The 21,733-nt window shown below is 40.3% G+C and overlaps 1 protein-coding gene across 1 annotated transcript in view; it reads left to right on the top strand.

Annotated features, from left to right (window-relative positions):
* The window catches only part of rhbdl3 (rhomboid, veinlet-like 3 (Drosophila)), a 38,663-nt gene that overhangs the window by 11,090 nt on the left and 5,840 nt on the right, over positions 1-21,733 (top strand). The window contains exons 4-7 of the mRNA XM_077572049.1: positions 14,469-14,627; positions 18,547-18,771; positions 19,040-19,188; positions 21,372-21,484. Coding sequence (XP_077428175.1) covers positions 14,469-14,627; positions 18,547-18,771; positions 19,040-19,188; positions 21,372-21,484 — 646 coding nt within the window. The remainder of the gene's footprint in view (positions 1-14,468; positions 14,628-18,546; positions 18,772-19,039; positions 19,189-21,371; positions 21,485-21,733) is intronic.

Here is a 21,733-nt window from a genome sequence, read left to right as displayed (position 1 = left end):
TCAGAGCATGCATTTAATAATCAGTATATCTGGTGAGTACGTTGTATTTTATCTAAATGTTTTCTATTTTTATCATGTTATTGATAAAAATGTATTCACAAGCGTGCCAGATGATACATATGTCACAGTTTGTCTGCCTTTCATATTGTATTTTTGTATGGTATTGTTTATATTTTCTATAATTGCGATGTGATTGTGGAATTAAAAATTGACCTAAAATCAGCCACTGAATTTGGGAGGGGCTGATTTAAAGAATCTTGTGTAGGCTATCATTAACGATCCAGTGCCAACAATTGGGATCCTCACTGACACAGCTCACTATACTTAAAGCCAAATCCCCTGTGCATTGGTCCTATTGCTTTAATGGGATTAGAATAACCAATAATAATGTATTTGTGTGTGAGCACACGTTAACTGCTTCTTCCGCGGCCCATTAGCGAACGTTCCGCCGCAATTTGCCGGGAGGAAGTTTAGTCTAGTCAGGCAGATGGCACACTGACGATCACCTCAAACAAAAGCAGACAGCAACCAGGACCCGCCGCATTTGCACCTCTTTGTTAGATTTATGAACGTTTGCTGGCTTTTCTGATTGCTTTGTGTCGCGCTCATCTGTCCATGAAGCTGCCTTCCAGCAAATGTCATTAAGAATCATAAAAGACGTTATGTTAACATAATATGGGACACATATAATTCCTTTAAATGATGGATATTACCGATAAGCGACATAATCCGCAATGAAATGAACATGTGGCAATGTGATTGTATTTTTGCGATGGCTGTAAATGTTTTGTGTGCAGGCCTTGTTTCTTTGCACAATGTCGCCTTGTTTCTTTTGGCAGAGGAGTTTTGGCTCTGTTATAGAGCCATGATATCTTGTGTCAACAAATCCTTTGTCACATTCCTCTATGCATTGCTCAGATGGAGCACACAAGTGGCTTACACGCACACGTCCCACTTTCGATATTTGAAGGCCCCAAGAATGGCACTTTTTGTTTTGGAAATTAATTCACTGTGACTACTTAGAATAGGAAAATAGGTTTTTATGATATGCAAAAAGATTGACCTCGAATGCCTGATTTAATTTTGCAGGACTGGGAGCAATGATATGCCACTTATAGTGATGAGAATCACTAGATTGCACAATCACAATTTATAAAATGATTCTGCAATAAAACAATGCAAATGCATCTTAATAAATTAGAATTCCATACTGATTATTTTCAGTTGTGAAGAAGTGGAAATGAAACATAGAGATTATGTAAATTCATTAAACACAGGAAATTAGTCTTCCGAAGACCAATTCTCAGTTCCAGAGCACAAGAAAGTTTGTCCAAACATTTGGGTAGTAGTGTATGTGAAGATGTCTCACAATATTTATGATCTAACAAGGTAGGAAACAGATAAATATCAATATGCAACTCTTTATTTCTATAAATCATTGCAAGTGTTTACATTTTCAAATAATCACTAGTACAGCATTCCTAGGAAATCACAATATCTCATCACTGGTTCAGTATTTTTAGAACACGCCATGGGCTGCTCATGTGGTCTGCTATGTTGGTGCACTCTAAAAACAGTTAAAAAATAAAATATCCCAAAATGGTTCAATAACCCAACCCAACTTTTCAAGTTATTTAACCCAAAAAAGTTGAATGAAATTAAATTATTAATCTACAAAGCAACCCAATTTTTGTGGGTTGTTTTGTGGGTTTTTCATTTGACCCAACTGTTTGGGTTAATTGAATAACCCAATTGATTTGGGTAAAAAAAAATGAACCAACAAAAAATTTTTATTTATTTAACCCAAAAAGTTGCGTTAAAGTTGGGTTAAATAATCCAATTTATTTGGGTCACAAATGAATCAACACGCCATGAGCCACTCATGTGGTCTGCTACTATGTTGGTGCACTCTAAAAACTGTTAAAAAAAATTAATATCCCCAAATGGTTCAATAACCCAACTTTTTAAGTTATTTAACCCCAAAAAGTTGAATGAAATTAAATTAATAACCCACAAAGCAACCCAATTGTAGGGGTTGTTTTGTGTGTTGTTTGAAAAAGTTGGGTCAGTCCCCTTTTGACCTATTTCATTAAATTTTTTGACCCAGCTGTTTTTCAAGTGTGACCTCTGTGGTAAACAATAACAAAAATCCTTGCTATATAAAATATAGAGTATCATGAATATGATGAAGACAGGTAAGCCACAGCTGCCAATCATTTGTTATTACAAGCCAATGGGTTCAAGTAACCGCGGTACATATATTTGACCTAACGTTCAATGAGGATTAATCAACATTCACAGAGGTCTTTACCGACAGTCTCAGCGTTTCCAAGTTCAACATTTAGCCCTATTAGACGACATAAATCACAATAGCGTTGACGAACTGCTGCGGTAAAGCTTGCTGTTTGCTCTGCAGTTACTTATGTTGTTTATTGCACGCTGTAGCCTCAGCTTGTCCAAGGTGAGCGACTGTGCTTAGTCATAACGGCCCGACCTTTTGTTTTCCGTTCCTGTATCATCTTACAGGACATGGCTGCCAAAATCTGACAGCAGTGCCAAAGTGCTGACGTTGCTGACTGTGATACGGAGGACCCACGCTGTAGTAGAGTATACAGTATAACTGTTTTTGGAATGTTATTGTTCCTCCTTTTCTAAGTGTTGTTGGAAATCTTGCCACTAAAATCATGCAATATCAACTCTGTGATGAATTTGACCCGATGAGCCAATTGATCATTACAGAATGTTAGAATTCAGTTTCAACCCGTTTGTTATCCAAAATAGTGATATATTAAGCTTATACCAGCCTTATTTTAAGGTATTGGATACTTGTGGATGCTGTCAATAGCAGCCACCGATAATTATGGCCCAAAAAAATCTGACAGAGTAAATCCTCCTCGGCAGTAGTTTGTGCTATACTGTGGCAATTTTAAAGTACTACCACTGTGAACCATACGTTCTGAAATTTCTCTTGACTTTTCCCCTAGTGTTCCCAAAAATGGACATTAGGTCGCACATGGACTGTTGACCTCCCTGGATTATGTGAAGAGGGTTGTGAGGTTCTGTGGCCTGCCCGATGGTGGTCAATCCAAAGATCCGTTTGAAGAAACATTTCACCGAAACAACACAGCAAGTGAATAGTTGGTGGTCACCCCGCATCCATTCATGCCTCCAGGTAGCGGAGGTCTTTTTATTGGGGATTGACAGGCAGGTCAACCCTGAAGGCACCCTTGAAAATGTTTCCGACACCTCCGCTTGCTACTCCTCACATGACCCCTTCTTACCATTTTCTTTTCTCCTCCACATTTGGAGAAATTGAAGGGGGAGCAGACAGTCAGTCGTAGGTCCATTTGCCAGCCAGTAGAGATCATAAATCTACCCTGAATGGAGCTGCTGCCGTCATTGGGCCTGGGTTTTGAAGAAAGGGGGAGAGTGTTGACCTCAGGGCAGGCCTGGAGGAGAAGAAGCGAGTGAATGGGAGAGGACGACAGCAAGCGAACAGCTCGTTAAACAAATGTTTCTCTCCTCTTTTTGTTCCTCTTCTTCTTATGGAATAATGCGAGCCGGAGTGCTTGATGGAAAGTTTGGCCTGACGGTAATGAAGGGCTCTCACCTCGTTGTAAGTGGGAGGTTTTGCACTTTGGGCACACGTAGTCTTCATGCTGACCTTAGCATGCCCTTTGCCTGACTGACACGGCGAGTCCATCAGTGTTTTGTTTGTGCATGTGTGCCTTATGGCGCTACTTTTACTATCTCCGTGTCAATGAGAGTGACTTTTATTGCAAAGCTTGGCCTGTCCCTCCAGGGAGGTTTGTGCGTCTTGTTGATGTCACGTTCGTATACAAGACGTCTGTCTGGCATGAACGCTTTACCAAGCAGCAGCAGGACGTTAAGTGTTTATACGAACACATGCTGAAGTGCCTGCTGAGAGGCGCTCAGCTCAGTTGGGCTGCGACCCCCATTTCACTACTCCAGACACCCCAAGGGGCTCCACTCTTTGCTCTCACGCCTCCTCCTTTCATCCCTATGTTTTTAACCGTATTCCCGCAACCCATTCATTGTGTATGTGGTGAGGGGGCGGAGATCACAGAACGGAGCGCTGATGGGCAGCACAGATTAGCAAGAGGACTTCTTCATTTGAAAGCGGCGGCATCGTGACGCGTCACAGGTGCATCAAATTGGAGAGGAGCTGGCAGAGTGATATCATTATTTTGCCAGACTTATTAGTAAGTTACGACTTGATTGAACTGTCCAAGTTCCTGCAGAGCCATTCGTTTTTCTCTGCCGCTCGTGCCCTCCTTCCTAAAATGAGAAAAGTCAGGGCTGACATACAGTATACATCTTGCCGAAGCGCGATCTAATCTGCGGCAAAATCTCCGTTTTTACTTCCTTGTAGGTTACTATGTCAGCACTTTCAAATATAGGCATGCTGACAAATGGTAATTTCGCGTTGCCATGTGACTATTTCACACTGAGTGAGTGCAGTATGAAAAGGGATTTACTTAAGATGGCAGTTTATTAGGAGTGAGGCCTTCATTAGTATACATTTTTCGGAGTAATATGAACCCTTGAACTATCCGCGTGACCGGTTATTAGAGCAAAAATAAGAACCACCGATTCCTTTACCATGGGTGCGAGATCAAGTGCTTGTCAGGCCATGTTTTTAAAGGAATGATTTAAGATTGATAACATGTTTTGTTATTATTGTTGACCAAATAAGGATGAGCTTTTTACACTGGTAATATTTAAAATTTTATTTATATGAATTTAAAAACTATGCAATGAGAAAATAACAATGAATCAAATGTCCCTAAACTTTTGAGATTTCTATTTCTTAATTTAAAAAAACAAAAACAACTTATCTTACCGTTTTTCTCTTTCTACACTATACAAACTTGTTTAGGATCTATTAAAAAATTATATGATTGTGAATCTGTTGGGACAGTTATGACTTAATGACTTGCTTAACCCAAATAATGGATTGACATGCTTAAAATTTATTAGGGACTCAATTTGATTTGTTTGATTTTTGGCTTAGTAACTTGGTACTTGCTTGAAACTTAGAATGTTCAGACTTGAGATCAACTTATGACTTCACAGTCACAATTTGGTCAATTTCATATTTTTTCCCAAAAAATTATACAGGTTGTGGTTGTTATCTTCTTTTATACAAATTATTGACCAATTTAAAGTGTTGAAAATGACTTACTCTATTTGAGGGCGCAATGTTAATATCCCGTTTTTGAGGTCTCCTGAAACGTGGCTATTTCAGAGCCACAAAGTTTATGTCGACGCCAGTGATATGTGACTGACGCCCACCTGAAAGTGTTTTTAGCTTCCGAATGGTGAGTTGAATAAGTTCATGTCCACCGATGTAACCCTGCACTGTATCCTGTGGCTGTTGCTATCACATGGGATTAGTTACTTCTCCCAAAAGCATTTTAATGAGCACTTTCTCATTCAGTCACAAGAGCGTGACGCACTATTAATGCCAGGAAAATGAACAGACGGCACTGTGGTGTGAATGACATTAGCTTCAATCAGGATTTTTCAGACACTCGTGAAAACTCACTTGATTCTCAATGCATGCGAGTTTCCGTGCATAAGAGAGTGGGGATTTAAAATAATACCTCAGTGTCTGACATCCAACCTACCACACATCTTCAAGTACCATATGTGTCAAGTGTATATAGGTGCACATATGCCCGCTTAGGGCATGGCGGTTGCTTGGTTACAGACCATTTGACGAGGAAACGGTGCATGTATGTGATGGCCTCCGAAGGCTTGCGTGGGCGAGTGTGTGTCTCTAGCGCATGTATGTGCTCAGCTCAAATCTGTCAAAGGAGACAGGTGACTCTCTCTGATTGGCGGATTTCCTGAAAATCCTGAGAGAGACACTGTCAGTCATCTACAGTCACCACGAAACACCGCTCTCATGTCAAAAATATTTATCAGTCAGAGTGAATTATTATTACGGTTTGAATATTCATATGGATTAGAAAACAAAGCAGGGGAGATGCTGTCAATCAGTCTTCTGTATAGCTTTCTATGGTAATACAACAGTGTAAGGAATGTAGTAAGTGCACTTGAATTAAATCAGGCTTAATTATGTAATTCATCCATGCAGACAGAATGAGTCCAACTTCAGCTGATTCACTAAGACAACCCTAGAATCATTTTTGAAACTTTCAAAAAGTTTCTTCCAGTTTAGTGCTTCCGTGATGCCAATGAACATGGAAATGACACTATTACATCAGGGGTCGGCATGACATTTTGAGGTTGGTTTAGGTACGTGGGAGGCACAACGAGGCACACTCAGTTACCTCTTTTCCTTTGTCCATATAAAAAAAGCCATTTAAATCAAATTTAATTTTGCTTCCTTTAACCTACAGATACCCTGCAAAAAGTAAATAGGGCCAATGTGTAGATGCCGATGTCACAAAGAGACCATAGCTGTATGTAAAAGGAAACACATTTTTGGACGTGAGCTTGACTTGTTCCAAAATCAGTAATAAAATACTAAAAGTGTGTTTAAAACTAACCTTTGCTAATTACTGTGAGAGCAAGTTGTTCGTTAAAATACTGCATCAACATGAATATGAGTGGAGTAAAATAAAATATAAAGATCTGGACATTGACGTCACGTGTCCCAAAATGGGCTTTTGGCAGCATTTAATAACTGACCAACACCATAAAGAAGACTTTTTTACGGCATAAATGATGGCGGCCCCGGCCGAATTAGCACCTGCTAAGTTGCTAATGTAACTAAATAACTAACTTCAATGGCATTTTGACCACGCATAAAAGGGAAATAAATTCAGGTTTTACAAGAGAGGGGGTAATTCCACGTTGAAAAAAAAACAAAGCACTCGTGACACTTCATCGGCAATCCAATCTGTCCACCTCGCGCATGTATATCAAGTCATTTTCATCAAAGTGACTGTTAATGCTCTTGGGTGGAAAGTTGACGGATAAACGTTAGTTTTAGCCCTCCTTGCCATTGTAGTCCTTTAACGCTGCACCGCTACTTTACTGCCACAGGGGGGCGTGTTCAGAGAAATAGTCACGTGATGTCCGGATCTCTATTGGAAGTGTGGCCAGCTTTATTGCAGTTATGCGATTCCTGCCATGAACCTGACCGTAGTAGTGGTATAGGATGGATAGTCAAATGTAGACAACGTGATGGAAATCATCATATCTGCCTTGTAAATCCTGCTTTAATTCATTGTGTGTCTGTTTTGCTTCAGCTCTATTTACATGTGTCTGTGGCTTCTGCCTTCACCTCTGCATCCTCTGTTTTAATAGCGTCATTAACCGGCACGGCTGTGACATTTGGGAGCTATTAAAAGTCTCACAAAGGCATTAGTCATGTGACGTGTGTGTGGTCAGAGCACTGGCTGAAGGGGATTGACCGTGATGTGAATGGCGAGCAGCTCTGTGTAGTGGAGTCCAAGCGCTTGGCTTGACCTTTTCTTGAGGGGTTTTCCGCAATGGGAGAGGTGATGTCTGGATAATTAAAGATGTGAAGTCACAGCTGCTTGTCACATTCCTCCTGCCGTTGTCTTTCGAGGACCGAATCGGAATAGCAATTTCGCTCCGTGCAGCATTCCTGCATCTTGACCTTCTCGGCTAAACAATACTTCTTTTGTCGGGATTACTCTGAATCCTCCCTCTGTCGGAGAACAATGAAACAATCCACTAGCTAGCGAGTTGGCAGCAGTGCCGGCTCGAACCAGGAGCTGTCAGGTTAGACTCACACTGTGGAAGAGGTCAGCTTATCCGATTCCATTTGGTGAACTAAGTAACGTGTGTACTTCAATTCTCATCTGACCTGAGTCTCAGAATTGTATCAGCTAAATCTACTCACTCAGATATTGCAAGGAAAAGTCCACTGTGACGCTGTAAATGTCATTCGAGGCCATTTAAATGGAGGAAACCACATTTTCAACTTTCCCAATGATACGCTTCCAAAGTACTACTTTTTTGACCTTTTAAATCCAATGAATTAAGCAGCAAAATCCACCTGTTCTTATCCATCATACGTGGCGGCCATTTTGCCTTGTACTGCCACTTGCTGTCGAATTATATCACCGTAAGGGCTCAGGTAACGACCGTCACGGCTCACCTTTTTTCTCAAAATAATAATAATAATAATGTTGTTGAATTTTCAGTACACAATACTTACTTATCGTGTTTTAAAAAAAAATCTTGCACACAAGAAAACTAATATTAAATCTAATGAAAACGCAACTAAAACAAAGCATAAAAAAATAATTAACTAATAAAGACGAACAAACCCGCTCTGAAAACTAATTAAAACGTGCTAAAAAAACAAAAACAAAAATTCTAAATGAAATAAAAACTAACTACAATATAATAAAAAATCCCAAACTATTATAATCTTGGTCAGTCCATCCATACACAGTCACTTGTTTCATTTTGCTTGTTTAAAAAATGTAAACATCCACCAATCCATTCACATGCACATAATGCCAAACATCAGTCTCTATCCACACTTATAAAATAAACATTTATCAGTCCATTCATGTACATATAATGTAAACATCTGTCTGTCCTTTCACATCTACACTTAAGTGTATCTCTAGATGAAATAAATGAGAGTAGTAACAGGTGGCTTTGGCCATGCCTGTATCGCAAACTAGCTCCCATCCATCACCACTCGCGCATCCAAGACATCAGGTGGCCTCGCACACTCAACCATGTTCCTTTTAGCCAATGTCAGACGCCCTTCAGAAAGACTGAATACCCTCCGCCCGCCCCTCCCATTCAGACCGCCGCCCGCTGACAAGCTGTCGACTCCATTCAACTTGAACTAGTCCGCTAAATGAGGCCAAGTCTGCCGGCGGGCCTGACGATAAGCCCCCAGACCCACACGCCGTCCCTTGGCTTACGACGGCCGACGGCGCTGATCATGTACTCTCTCAGCTGTGACAGTTTACGGCGACAAAGGGGTGTGTGTCTCTGTGTGTGCGTGTGAGAGACAGAAATAGCGGCTTGAAGAGTGTCACATTGGGCATGACCCCACCCCAGCGTGAAGGTGCTGATTAACATGAGAAGGCCAATGTGTGTCTATTGTACCTGTTAGCCACTCTCCCTAGGTGCAATTAGTAAAGGAAACTAGCCGGCTTCTCCTACGCTTTCTTCCTTCCTCACCTCCTCCTTTCCTTCTCTTAAGTGTTGCTTTTTATTCTTGCATTATTTCCATCCTTTCTTTGTTGCTTTTTTTCCCTTCCAGCCCTCCTTTCAAGCCTCTTTCCTTCCTTCCTTTCCCTCACACCCGGGCATCCTTTCCTTCCTGATCTTCTTCTGTTCTTTGTCCATCCATCCTTCCTTTCCTTAGACCTGCGTTTTATTTCTGCATCCTGACAGCTTTCCTTCCTTCGCTAAACCTATTTGGCTGCCTTCCATCACACCTGTTTGTAATCACTCTTGCTTCCTAACCTCTTTAACTCCCTCTTACTTTCCTTCCTGTCTTCTTTCTTTACCTCCCCTTTCATGCTAGACCTGTTTTCGTCTTTCCTTCTATTCCCTTCTGCCTTCCTTTCTGCCGTCTTTCTGTCCATCCTTCCTTCCACCTCAGATCTGCTTTTTATCTTTCCTTTCTGACCTCCTTCAGTTCCTCCTACCTTCCTTCCTGCTTTCCTTACCATCTTACCGCCACTTCAGATCAGTTTTTTTCTTTCTATCTCATCTGCCTTCCTTTCTGCCGTCCTTCCGTCCCTCCTTCCTTCCACCTCAGGCCTGTTTTTTCCTCCAAAAATCCTTTATTTCCTCCTACCTTTCTTGCTTCCTGACCATCATGCCTCCACTTCAGATCTGCTTTTCCCCTCCATCATTTCTGCCATCCTTCAGTCCCTCCTTCCTTTCCTCAGATCTGCTTTTCATTTTTTCCCTTCCTGACTTCATTCATTCCATGCTACTTCCCTTCATACTTCCACATCAGATCTGCTTTTTTCCTCCTTACAGACCTCCCTCATTCTTACCAACTTTATCTTCTGCCTTCCACCTCATACCTTTTCTTTTTTCCTTTCAACATCTTACCTTAATTTCTCTTGTCCTTCCTTCCTTCCTTCCGTCCTCTCCTTCCTCCTTTGCTTCCTCCCTTCCTTTTTTCCTTCCTTCTTCCCTTCCTACCTTCCTCCCTCCTTCCTTGTAGTTTTCATTTTAAACTATTCTCTCTTTTTGTTTAAATTTTCTGCCTTCCTTACTCTGGTACCTGTCCATTACTGCTTTGAAATCTACTTTCTTTGTTCTTGACTCAAATTATTTGCCATTATTCACAGTACTTGTAAAAAAAAAAAATCAATACACTAATGTAAAGCGTTCCAACCAACTTCTGACACACCCTGTTTACTGGCAACACCGTCACACTCGCTGGGTCTTGTCACGGCAGTTGCCACAGTGATTATCCACAGTCATGCCTGCCATTCCGCATCAGCCTGCAGGGGATGTTACTATTCAAACACGCGGCATTTCGACTCCTGCAGGCCGCTGTTTTATTTTTATGCTATACCCGTCACGCTTGTCATGTCACACGAGCAAAATGGATGTCATCCTTTGCGCAGTGTTTGTACCCGGAGCTAGTTAGCACGTCGATGAGACAGGCGATGCATTGCGACAGTGAATCATACCCATCACTGCCATGCACTGTGTAAGCTGGGTCCTGCAGAGCTCCCTGCATGCATCCTGTCTGATCTGGTCAAAGGCTTCAGGGCTTCCATTTTATTTCATTAGTAACTCCCTCACTGCCGTGGACGTTTGTCAACTGGAATGCCACCATTTACTGCCACCGATTAACTTTAATAATACAGTTAAAAAAAAGAGAGTACATTTTACAAGGGGTAGATGTGGAAGAGAGTTTCATCGAGCTTTTCCGTGAAATTCAAGCTTCAATCTTACTGCAAGTGTAGAATCAATAATAGGCTCTGTATTAAAGAGACTTTTCATTATATGTTGAAACTATTGAACATGATTGTTTTTTTTGTTTGTTTTTTACAAGCTGCTTTAATGTTTCTTTGTTTGGACTCAGCCAATCACCCGGAGGCGAAGATATTATGAACATTTCTTGTGTTGTTTTTGTTGCCTTTCTGCATATTTCATATTAGGCTGTGCATTTCTTTGGGCTTTAGGCAAAACCTTAATATTTATGTTTTTGACAATGAGAAATAAATGCAAAATACTTGGCATAGTTTACAGCACGCAATCCCACTGCAACCTCGGCCCAACAGATAGACCCCCAACGCCCCTGCCTCGCCTCACTGCAGTTTCAGTCTCCAGACTGCAAAGACGCTTTTAATATGAATGCTTATTATGGTAGTGAATGTTTTGCATATACGGCCTGTGCAAATTTATGTGTACTTGTTATAATCTGGCGCTTTGGCCTCTCTCACTGTTTTCAAAGGCTGCTAGGTCACAGACAGTAACTTTGTTTCAAATGACATTAAAATGCTCTGAAGTTCTGAACTGAAAGCTCTTTTAAATTAAATTCTGTTCATGCAGCCACAAGCTAATAACCCCCTAAATCCCTCTATATAAATATTAATACGACGTAATGAAAAGTACAAGGATAACAGATGAGTGACAGATGAGTGGGGCAATTAATATTTTATTGTACAGCAACAATAAAGAGTAATTGTGAAAGAGACTATATGGCTATATGAGTTCATCTACAATATCAATGTCCATCTGTTCTGTAAAGTTCATTTTTGGACCAATCATATTTGTTTATGCCTCACTTTCTAATCGACCCTTGCTGTGTCTTCCTCTCCTTGTCCCTGTGTGTGACATCAGAGCCCACAGATTTGTTCCCCCCTTCTTATTTTGCCAAGCCACAAGTAGCTGCACAAGTGCGGCGTGACCATGAAAGACAATTTAGTTCTGCTACAGTAAGCTAGCTAAAAAGTTTATTGCAGTTGTAAAGTTTTGCAATAAACCATGCAGTCTATTTGTTGTTGTGAGGTTTAGCACCTGGATTTTATTTAACTGCCTGAGAAATTCGAAGTCATGAAAACACATTAGACAGCAAGAGAGAGTACTTTTTGGCATTTGGCCTACCTCGGTACTGGGTGGTGTTAAAGTGGAACTTGTGAGTTAAAACGTGGGTGTGTGGTACCGTTGCAGAATATTACTTGTAGAAGATTACGGGAGCGTGACAAGGCAAACAAATGCCAGCTCTGGGTGGGGAAAGGTCTAATGATGGTTTTAAGGAATATGAGTGTGTGTATTGGGGGAGGTGTATTGTGAGGGTCTTGGATTGAACTGTAATCCTTTCGCCCTGGTTGGAAATGACACAATATGACAATGAGGACACACACATGCACACACATACACATTCTGTATGCATTGTCTTAGTCGTGACACTGCTTACTGTAAATGTTTTTACTTCATCATGGGAAAATGCTTGCAGCAGAAACTGCCTGATTTACTGCAACAGAAGGTTGGTTCTTTTTTTGTGGACGAGAGCTTGACTTCCACTTTTACATAAAGTGTGTGTGTGTGTGTGTGTGTGCGTGTGTGCGTGCGTGTATGTGTGTGTGTGTTAGGATGGAATAGATATCGCTGTGTGCCTGGTGTACTTTCCCGAGGACAATATTGCGTGAGTGCTAAGAGATGCAGTGCAAGTTTAGTTTTTTTCTCATCAGGGAGCGAATACGTACTTTGTGCCTCCTCTGCAGCAGATGCTAAATGTTTTGACGGCTATCCTGACGTCTGGTACAAGTGAACTTGCTAAGAGTGATATTTTTGGGGTTTTAGACAGGAACAGTCGTATGTAAATCTGCCATACAAGATCAACATTCTGTTTACTGCCTGGTGGTGTCACAAAACAAACTGTGAATGTGAACTGGTTCATATTTGCTGATGTGGGTGGGGAAGATATTGTATTATTGTATTCGCTTATTAACCTATGATATATATTTTTACGTAGTAGTTTTATCGTGTGTATTAAAGTCTTCATCATTCTTTCTGTATTTACACACATGATCACCATTTCAGCACCAAAAGTATTTAACATTATGTAGGCTCTAGTGTGTGGGATTGGTACAGTGATGCCTCGAGATACGAGTTTGATTTGTTCCAAGGCCACACTCGTGCCTCAAAGTACGCGTTTCTGAAATCATCTTTCCCAATTGAAATTAATGGGAATGCCGTTAATCTGTTCCAGGCTCCTAAAAAATGCAACCAAGATTTTTTCTAACATACTTGTAATGACAAAAATAGCATTCTATACTATTATACATAAAAAGCACAAAAACATGTAATAAAGTTATAATTACATTCAGTTACAGAAATAAATTATTACAAGTTCTTCCTCAATTGTGATATCCATTAGTTTGTATACTTAAGTCACCCGGGAACAGTATAAGACTGACACATAGACATAAAGTATTTTACTGGAGGCTCAGTCTCTCTCACTGCTTCTCAGTACAGTTTCTCAGTACGGCAGTGATATAAGTAGTTCCTCACCGGGGATAAAGAATATATGCCAGTGAATATTGTTATATGGCCTTTCTACATGTGTTGCTTATAGTATCTTTTGTTGAAAAGGGTAACGACACTGGCAATAAACACGTTTAAGCCTTTTAGTAAAGAATATATATCCTTTTAATAGAGTTTTTCGCTTCACCCATGTTATGTTGCCTTTAACATTTCTGTTCTTTTTTTTTTTTCATGCTGCTGTATCTCCCCTTTGCAAACAGCTGTTCTAGCAAATGTGTTATGATCCAATATGTGCACTCATCCGTCATCCTGTTATTTTCCAAATGCATTCATTGCCGTATTTACCAGATGAAAGCCATCAAATAAAGGCACAACGTTTTTAAAGAAGAGTAGTACTCAAAAGGCACAACCCTTCCCTTAAGGTGTGAACATTTGTCAGGTCCAAAATCAATACCTACTGTATTTGTGCCAGTACGCCACTCACAAAGCAATACTGGCAGTGTGTCAGTTGTTGGATTGAAGTTCATTATTTCTGTTGCTCCACCGGGAGTAAAACATGGCTGCTTGCCAAGCTCCATCTTGCTGCCTGTTGTCCTGCTGACTCTTTTCTCTCTTTGGTTTTATTTTCTGCACTTTTAACTAACGCTGATCGTGGGTAACAGTGACACGCTGGTAATTACTGACAGTGATGCCAGTTGTAGTTTGTACATGTACGATATCACTTATAGTTTAGGCGCTTTACTACATTTTGGTTTTCCATCTGGCACTTTTTTAATATGGCTTCCTATGCAATTCAAAAGTGTGCATTAGTTGTGTTCAGAACATTAAATAGGCAAATATGCTTAAATGTATTTTTAAAGTCTCATTGGTAAGAGAAACCACAACATTTTCATCCGTTTATACTTTATTGTCACCACTACTGATGATGGTTGCCCTGTATATAAAGAGCTTATTTGTTATTGTGCAAAATGTGCCCTACCTGTTAATAATTTTCTTTGTGCATTCCGCTACAGTATGACCCGGACAGTTCCGGCTTCATCAGTACTGAGCGCTTCAACGACCTGTTGGCCACGCATGGCTCCGAGCTCGACCCCCACAAGCTAGAAGTCCTCTTGGCCCTCGCCGATGGTAACGCTGATGGGAAAATCTGCTACCAGGACTTCGTCAACCTGGTGAGACTGTCACGACTTCTCTATTAACTCTTGGATTTTCTAATTTGATGTGCTTGATGGTTCATCAGCCAGGAGTTAAGAATGTAACTCTTAAACTACAGACGCTCCCCTACTTACGAACATTCGAGTTACGAACAACGGTACATACGAACATTTCTGCGCGTACAGTATGTCGAAAAATGTTCGGGAAGAAATGCTGTAAGTTAGATTTTGTATTGCGCATAGTGCTTCTTTCCGACGCTTGGCGCTGTGAGAGCTCATTGGAGGCTCAGCAACGTGTCGAGGAGGAGGAGGAAGAAACGCCGGTCCCCATGAAGGAGGAAATAACTTTTGAAGCCGATTCCAGCGACGACGAAGAATCTCTCATGATATAAAATCCTCCTCTTCCTCCTCCTCCATCATCTCCTTAAGCATCGAGTACATCTTCCAAAAGTAACTTCATTTTATTTATCTTATTACGTAAATGTACATACTGTGTGTGTCTCTCGCTCTCTCTCTCTAACATACGTAGTACAGTACAGTACTGTACGTATTCTCTCCATTTTATTAAAAGTTTTTTTCAGTACAAACCAATGCAGGTTACTTGTACAAGCCTTAAACATACTTATATAAACCTTCAATATACTTATATAGGCTTTAAACATAAATTATAATACAAAATATAGCACTGAAGCAACTTACAAACAAATTCACCTTACGAACGATCGTCCGGAACGTAACTCGTTCGTAAGGTGGGGAGCGTCTGTAATAACAAAAAATACATTGGCAAAGAAGGCTAACTTAAAATGTGTTTCTGACAGATGATAAATGTCCCCTCTGACTTCACACCTTGCCCCACTTTTTAGCTTTCACCTTGAAAATGACTGATGCCTGTTCAGTGTCCATTTAAGCAAATGTCCAGTGCACCTAATACTTTTACATATGTAGTCAAGCCCAACATGATTTGTTCCAGAAAGCTCTTTGACCTTCAGCATATTCAGACTTCCTCCATAGTTTATTTGTCACAATAGATATTGATCTAAATGGTGTGTCAAGGTCAGATAAACTGCGGGCATTGATATAACAAATATTCCCAAAAGTTGGATTGATTTCTGTGTTTAGTTCTCTGTTGGAAGAAGTGTGATGACGTGAATGGAGAGCAACATGGCTGTCAGTCATTGCCTGTTGAAATATTGCTCAATTTGCTGCGCTCTCCCTCTTTTTCATCACTTTTCCCTTCCACTTTTAACCTTCATTTCTTTCTCGCCTCCTTTGCTCTCAGGTGTGCATCAGGTGCTTATCTCAGCTTCGGTCAATCATCAGACTGAAGCGTTGCTTTTCTAATACATTCATCTGTCCAAAAAAAAACACTTATAAATCCCCAGTTTTTCCACATGGGGGTGAGATGGTGGCTGATGATGTGCTCAGTTTAGTTATGCAAGTAGTCTGTAAGTCAGAGACATCCATTATGCAAAACCCCCAAATATTCTAAACAAAATTGTTATACTTAGAAGTTAAAAAGCTATAAAAAAAATTAACACAACTATAAAAAGAAAGACTTTTATAATGCAGTCAAACAGTGATGGACTATGCTGTAAGTACCCGTTGTAAGCCAAGTCCTATCATCCCAAATCATTCATAAAATGCTGATATATGAAAATATAAAGCTCCCATGTCATTAAATTACATCTGGCCAAAGAGTCGAATTCGATGCCTTGCAAAGTATTGAGCGGATTCTCTTAAATCTTTGCCTGAATCAGGATTGAAGTCATTGTGTCATAATCTGCAAATATGTGCCGTTGTTGAGTCAGCACTTTATACATGAAATAGATAAAAGTATTGAGTCAGACACCATTTGATTTTGGTGATTGGGCCCTTAATGTTCCCTTTAGTATTCATCAAGACATTTTGGACAATTCATGGCTCTCAGCTTTGTGGGAATAATTTGGAAAGGTTGCTTTCTCTTCCCAGTGCACAAAGCAAGACCGGGATGACCGAGGACAATGCTTCTCAAACTTTTCTCAACAAAAAGTAGGGTTGCAACTAAAAATTATTTTAATAACCAATTAATCGGTCAGTTGTTTTGGAAACTAATTTTTGAATCAGATTTCTGTAAAGTCTTAAAGTCCATCTCTTAAAAAAAAATAGACAATTACTGTATTTTTATTAACAGTTAAATTACATTAACTAGTTAGTTAAATTAGTTAAATTAACAGTACCGAAAACGCATAAATTATGATTCGATTACTGGTTTGGGCTGTAACGTGAGAAAATATGCAAAAATGTTGATCCTTGTTTTTGCAAATGTTTTATTTGGATTCACACAAATATCATCAGTGCTTTTTCGGAGGACTCCAGTGATCTGACAATATTTAGCCTACTGTTGATTTTGAAGCACACATCTTAAATAAAACTTGTACTGAAATAAATGTTTTTAAACAAACAAAAATTGTAGCAAAGGCTTCAGTCAAGCTAACTCATGTATTTGCATTTGCCACTTTTGCTTCCCATGTGTGATTATTGCTTCTTGAATAGCCATTTATTCCCTTCAACATTTCCTATTATTCCTTTCCCCCCGTCTTTCGCCAGTGTCTAATCGGGGAAGAGCGTCATTTACATTGTGTCGTGTACAATACAGAGAGGAATTACAGTCACTTCACATGAAGAATTGATGGCCTCTATGGTGCACAGCGGACCCCCCGAAGGGGACGGTCTGTGTATTTGTTTCTTCTGTGAAGCCATGCAAAATGTGAGGACATTGTGGTGAGTCCTCATGTGTAGCCATGTTAACAAAGTTAGTGTTGGCTTTAGAGTTAGGGTGTGTGTTAATGTGTAAAGTGTAATGCGATGTTTTTTAGATCGTGAAAGCAGTGTGAAAGCAGCTCCGAGCATGCGTTGTCCCTGGTGTGCGGTCTGAAAGTGGCCATGGTAACTCCTAATCATTTTCCCACACTTTTCTTCGCCTGACATAAAGGCCGAGATAATTGGCTTCTATTAAATTCTCCAAACACTGATCCAGGCTCAGATGCTAAAAGTCACATGAAATAGCGCTCTTCTTCACTTTTTACTACTTTTTCTTAATACTTCCCACCACCATTAGTATTATATTCTACACCTAGTGTTTTATTTTCAAACCAAAATATTAATCACAGCAACAGAATACAAAGATGAACCCTCAAAATAATGTAATGTTGCAGAATAATTTGTTTCACTGCTCCTATTTGATATGTTCTGCCACATCCTAAATTGTGTTACCCTTAAAAAACAGTTTCCAATCACTGGGCGCAAACAAAACAATAGCAGAATTGACCTATGGGCCATGAAATAGAAATAAGATAGAGATCGTGGAAGGTGAGGCAGACGGCAGGAAAGAAGTGAGGAAACAGTCATTATGTTGTCATGGGGATTATTATAATTTGTACTTTATTGAGAAAAAACAATTACAGAGGAACTATGAAAGCAATGGCATGGCTCCACTGTGTGAGACTGAGTTGGCCACCCCAATAAAAGGGACATTTTTATTTGGAGTTGAACTCCTAGGAGGCAGACAGCGGTGAGGGGAAGGCTTTTTGTTGGTTGCTAGGTGATGATAATGGTATTCTATGGTCTGTGTGGCCTGTGCTCTGAAAGCCCTGTTATCAGGCTTCAGTCATACATTGAGTGGATTTTGGAAAGTGACAGAATACACCCTTCTTCAAAAGTATTGGAACAGTGACACCACTTCCTTTATCTTTGAGAAGTAGTGGTGATAAACGTATTTTTGTTGTGGGCCAACTGCGAAATGACTGTGAAAACCATATAAATGTTTCATTGTCTCATATTTATTTGTTCCATGATCCATCTATTTTCTATACCGTTTATCCTCAGTAAGGATCACAGGTGAGCTGGAGTATATGTGCTAACTAGCCGGCCGCCGTGCCGTATCGCGTCTTGTTTCCAGATGAGCAACAAGCGCTCCAATAGCTTCCGGAGGGCAATCCTGCAGGGAGGCCGGCACCTAAAAGGCAGCAGTCTCCGGGATGAGGCCGGTCTGGGTCTTTCTCAGCGCCTGGTCCGACACGTGGCTTACGAGACGTTGCCGCGCGAAGTGGATCGCAAGTGGTACTTTGACAGCTACAACTACTGGCCCCCGCCATGGCTGATACTGACCATCACCATTCTTGAGGTAAATGATCTTGTTAGAAATGAGAAACGATTAACTGAAATGCTGGAACAGTGGTTCTAAAAATGTTTGCACCACCTAAAAAAAAAACATACTGAGTGCTCCAAGTACTGTACCACTATCAAGACATTTACAGTAATTACAGTTGTGTGATACCCAACCAACCATTTGAGGCAGTTGTCAAGCTTTCTTTGTCAGAAGTCATAATGACCAATGTTTGCTATTTGTTTGGTTGTCAAATAATTGCCACTGTCTGTATTTACTGCCGTAGGTAGTCGTTTTCTTTTATTATGGATGCCATCTGGACCGCCTGGTTCTGCAGGTGTCCAGCCCATCATTCCTGAAGAGTCCTCTACCTTACCACCCCCAGCTCCGGGCCCAGGCCTGGAGGTACCTCAGCTACATTTTCATGCACACCGGGTGAGTTGTACAGCAAATTACAATCACACTGCAAAACATATTGTTAAATGGACAAAAAAAAAAAGTCTCAAATGCAAAGCTTCTGCCTGCCATCAAGCATGTTGACGCTTGAGCTCGAGTTAAGTTAAGGCAAACAGAAATGATTTTAAGGTACATGGAGCATGTCTACAATTATGCTCCTCACCAAGACCAGCTGAACACTGCATGAACAAGAACCCTAAAAACAGTTAGATCAAAAATAACCCAAATTGGGTCAAAAAAGACTGACCCAATGTTTTGGGGTTATTTATTTAAAACAAAAAGTTGGGTCGAATAAATAACTCAATTAACAGCCCACTTGTATTTATTTATTTATTTTACCCCCCCCCCCCCCAAAAAAAATCTTTTTTTTTAATTAAATGAATAACCCACAAAACAACCCATTTGTGGTGACTGACCTAATGTTTTGGGTTATTTATTTAAACCAAAGATTGGGTCAAATAAATAACTCAATAAACAACCCAATCTCATTCATTCATTCCCCCAAAAAAATCTTTTTTTTAATGAAATGAATTACCCACAAATCAACCCATTTTTTAGGGGACCAGCCCAATGTTTTTTTTTTTTGTTGTTTGTTTTACAAAACAACTCATTTTCTTAGGACCAGAAAGTTGACACCAAACCCAATTTTCTGGGTTGTTTTATGAGTTACGGTGTTCATTTTGACAACCAAAAATGAGTTATTGGGTTTTTTTGTTTTTTGTTTTGTAAACAACCCATTTTTGGATGTTGTTTTTTAATCAGTCATAACGTCATGCCACAGATTGGAGGTCATCCCTCAGCGTGTCAGATGCTGTTATCTGACCTGGCGGCATCCCAGAGTGTTTAGACAGGCCTCCCCCATATAATCAATACACCCCTATTGTCTCTTTCCTGATCATTGAACCATCTCGCAGCTTTGCATTGTGCAGGAGGTGATGGTGGTTTGTCATAAACTAAATAGATTATCGGCACACTTGGTGGATATTGTTTGCGTGCTTGTTTGCTGGGAACGTTTGCACTCATTCCTGCTGCGGCTCTACGTTGTGTGCAGTCAAAACACGGCGCTTTTAGGCTCAATGTTGTCCATGTTTATTGCTGCGTCCCCATGTGAGTTTGTCATTTATCTGTCAACAAACACAAAGCAGAGCTGGTGTTTTAATTCAGACGGCGAGCACGAGCAAATGAGGGGCAGAAGAAGAGAGGCTAGATTATTATGGCAGCTGCGCTTTTGTATTTTGGACAGAGATCAGTGTGTGTCTGCTGCTAAGTGAAGTTTGCAAAGAAGGACATTGCAACTATGAAGGTTGCAGGAAAAGTGTTAATATATCTCCTGCTTTAGTTTGTTGTTTACACAACTTTTTGTGTGAAAACGGATTTAAACAGTAAGAAGATAATGTTTTGTCTATAATTAATGTGATGACTTCATTATTTTTTATGAACAATTGATACCTTTAAAAACTCATTTTGACACTTGCTGTCAACTGAAGATGACGTCACCGGTAACGAAGAAATGGATAACGACCAACCACGGCTCACCTGTTTTCTGGGTTTGGTCAGCAAACTGGGCCTTCAGTCGACAGCAAGTAGCAAAATTCCTTTTTAAAGGTACTTGTAAGTTATCACATTAATCATAGACAAAATATTACCTTTGTACTCTTGAAAAGGGCTCAATGAGTCAAGTATCCCTTTAAAAAAAACGGTTGTTTTCATCCTCTGTTTGCACAAAAACAAAAATGCAAATATTTGACTAGATTCACAGAGTCAAGTCAAAAAAATGTAATTATCTTAAAGGCATAGACATGTCCACAGACACTACAATACATTCATTATTTGTATTTAATGTTTGAAAAGTACGTTTTAAATATGTTTAAATGCATTTTAATTTGTTTACATGTATGAGACGGATAAAAAGGGAACAATTATGGTCTGTTGTATTGCATATTTTTAACCTAACCTAAGTGTCTGGAACATATAACCCACATTAGACATTTAATTCACTGTAGTTGATGAAACTAGTCAATTATGTCAACAAAATGTGAAATACCTACTACTAGTAATTGAATTGAATTCTATTGCATTACTTTTTGCATGAAATCCTACTACACCCTGGCGAGTGACACTTTTCATCTCCTGATTATTCTGTTTGTGCGTGTGTGTGATAGCATCGAACACCTGAGCCTGAACATGGCCATGCAGCTGCTGGTGGGAGTCCCCCTGGAGATGGTCCACGGGGCGGCCAGGATCGGGCTGGTCTACGCGTGTGGCGTCCTGGCAGGTGGGCGGGCCAACAAGCACCGCATGAGTTGTATTGATGTGCATACATGTTCTCGCTTTCTAATTACACACGTAAATATAAACACAAGGGCTCACCTTTCAAGCCTAATTGCTAGGCCCATCTGTTTGATTTCCAGCAGCTTATCACGTGTGTGTGATTGTGTGTCTTTTGGGCAGATGGTTTGGTGTTGCTTTGTTTCTTCCAGTTGTGGGGGGGGGGGGGGTCTTTTGGGGGTTGGGCGGTGCCCCT

The sequence above is a fragment of the Vanacampus margaritifer genome, chromosome 7 (assembly GCF_051991255.1).
Source record: "Vanacampus margaritifer isolate UIUO_Vmar chromosome 7, RoL_Vmar_1.0, whole genome shotgun sequence".
Classification (NCBI taxonomy): domain Eukaryota; kingdom Metazoa; phylum Chordata; class Actinopteri; order Syngnathiformes; family Syngnathidae; genus Vanacampus; species Vanacampus margaritifer.
This window is presented reverse-complemented; position numbering and strand designations above follow the sequence as displayed.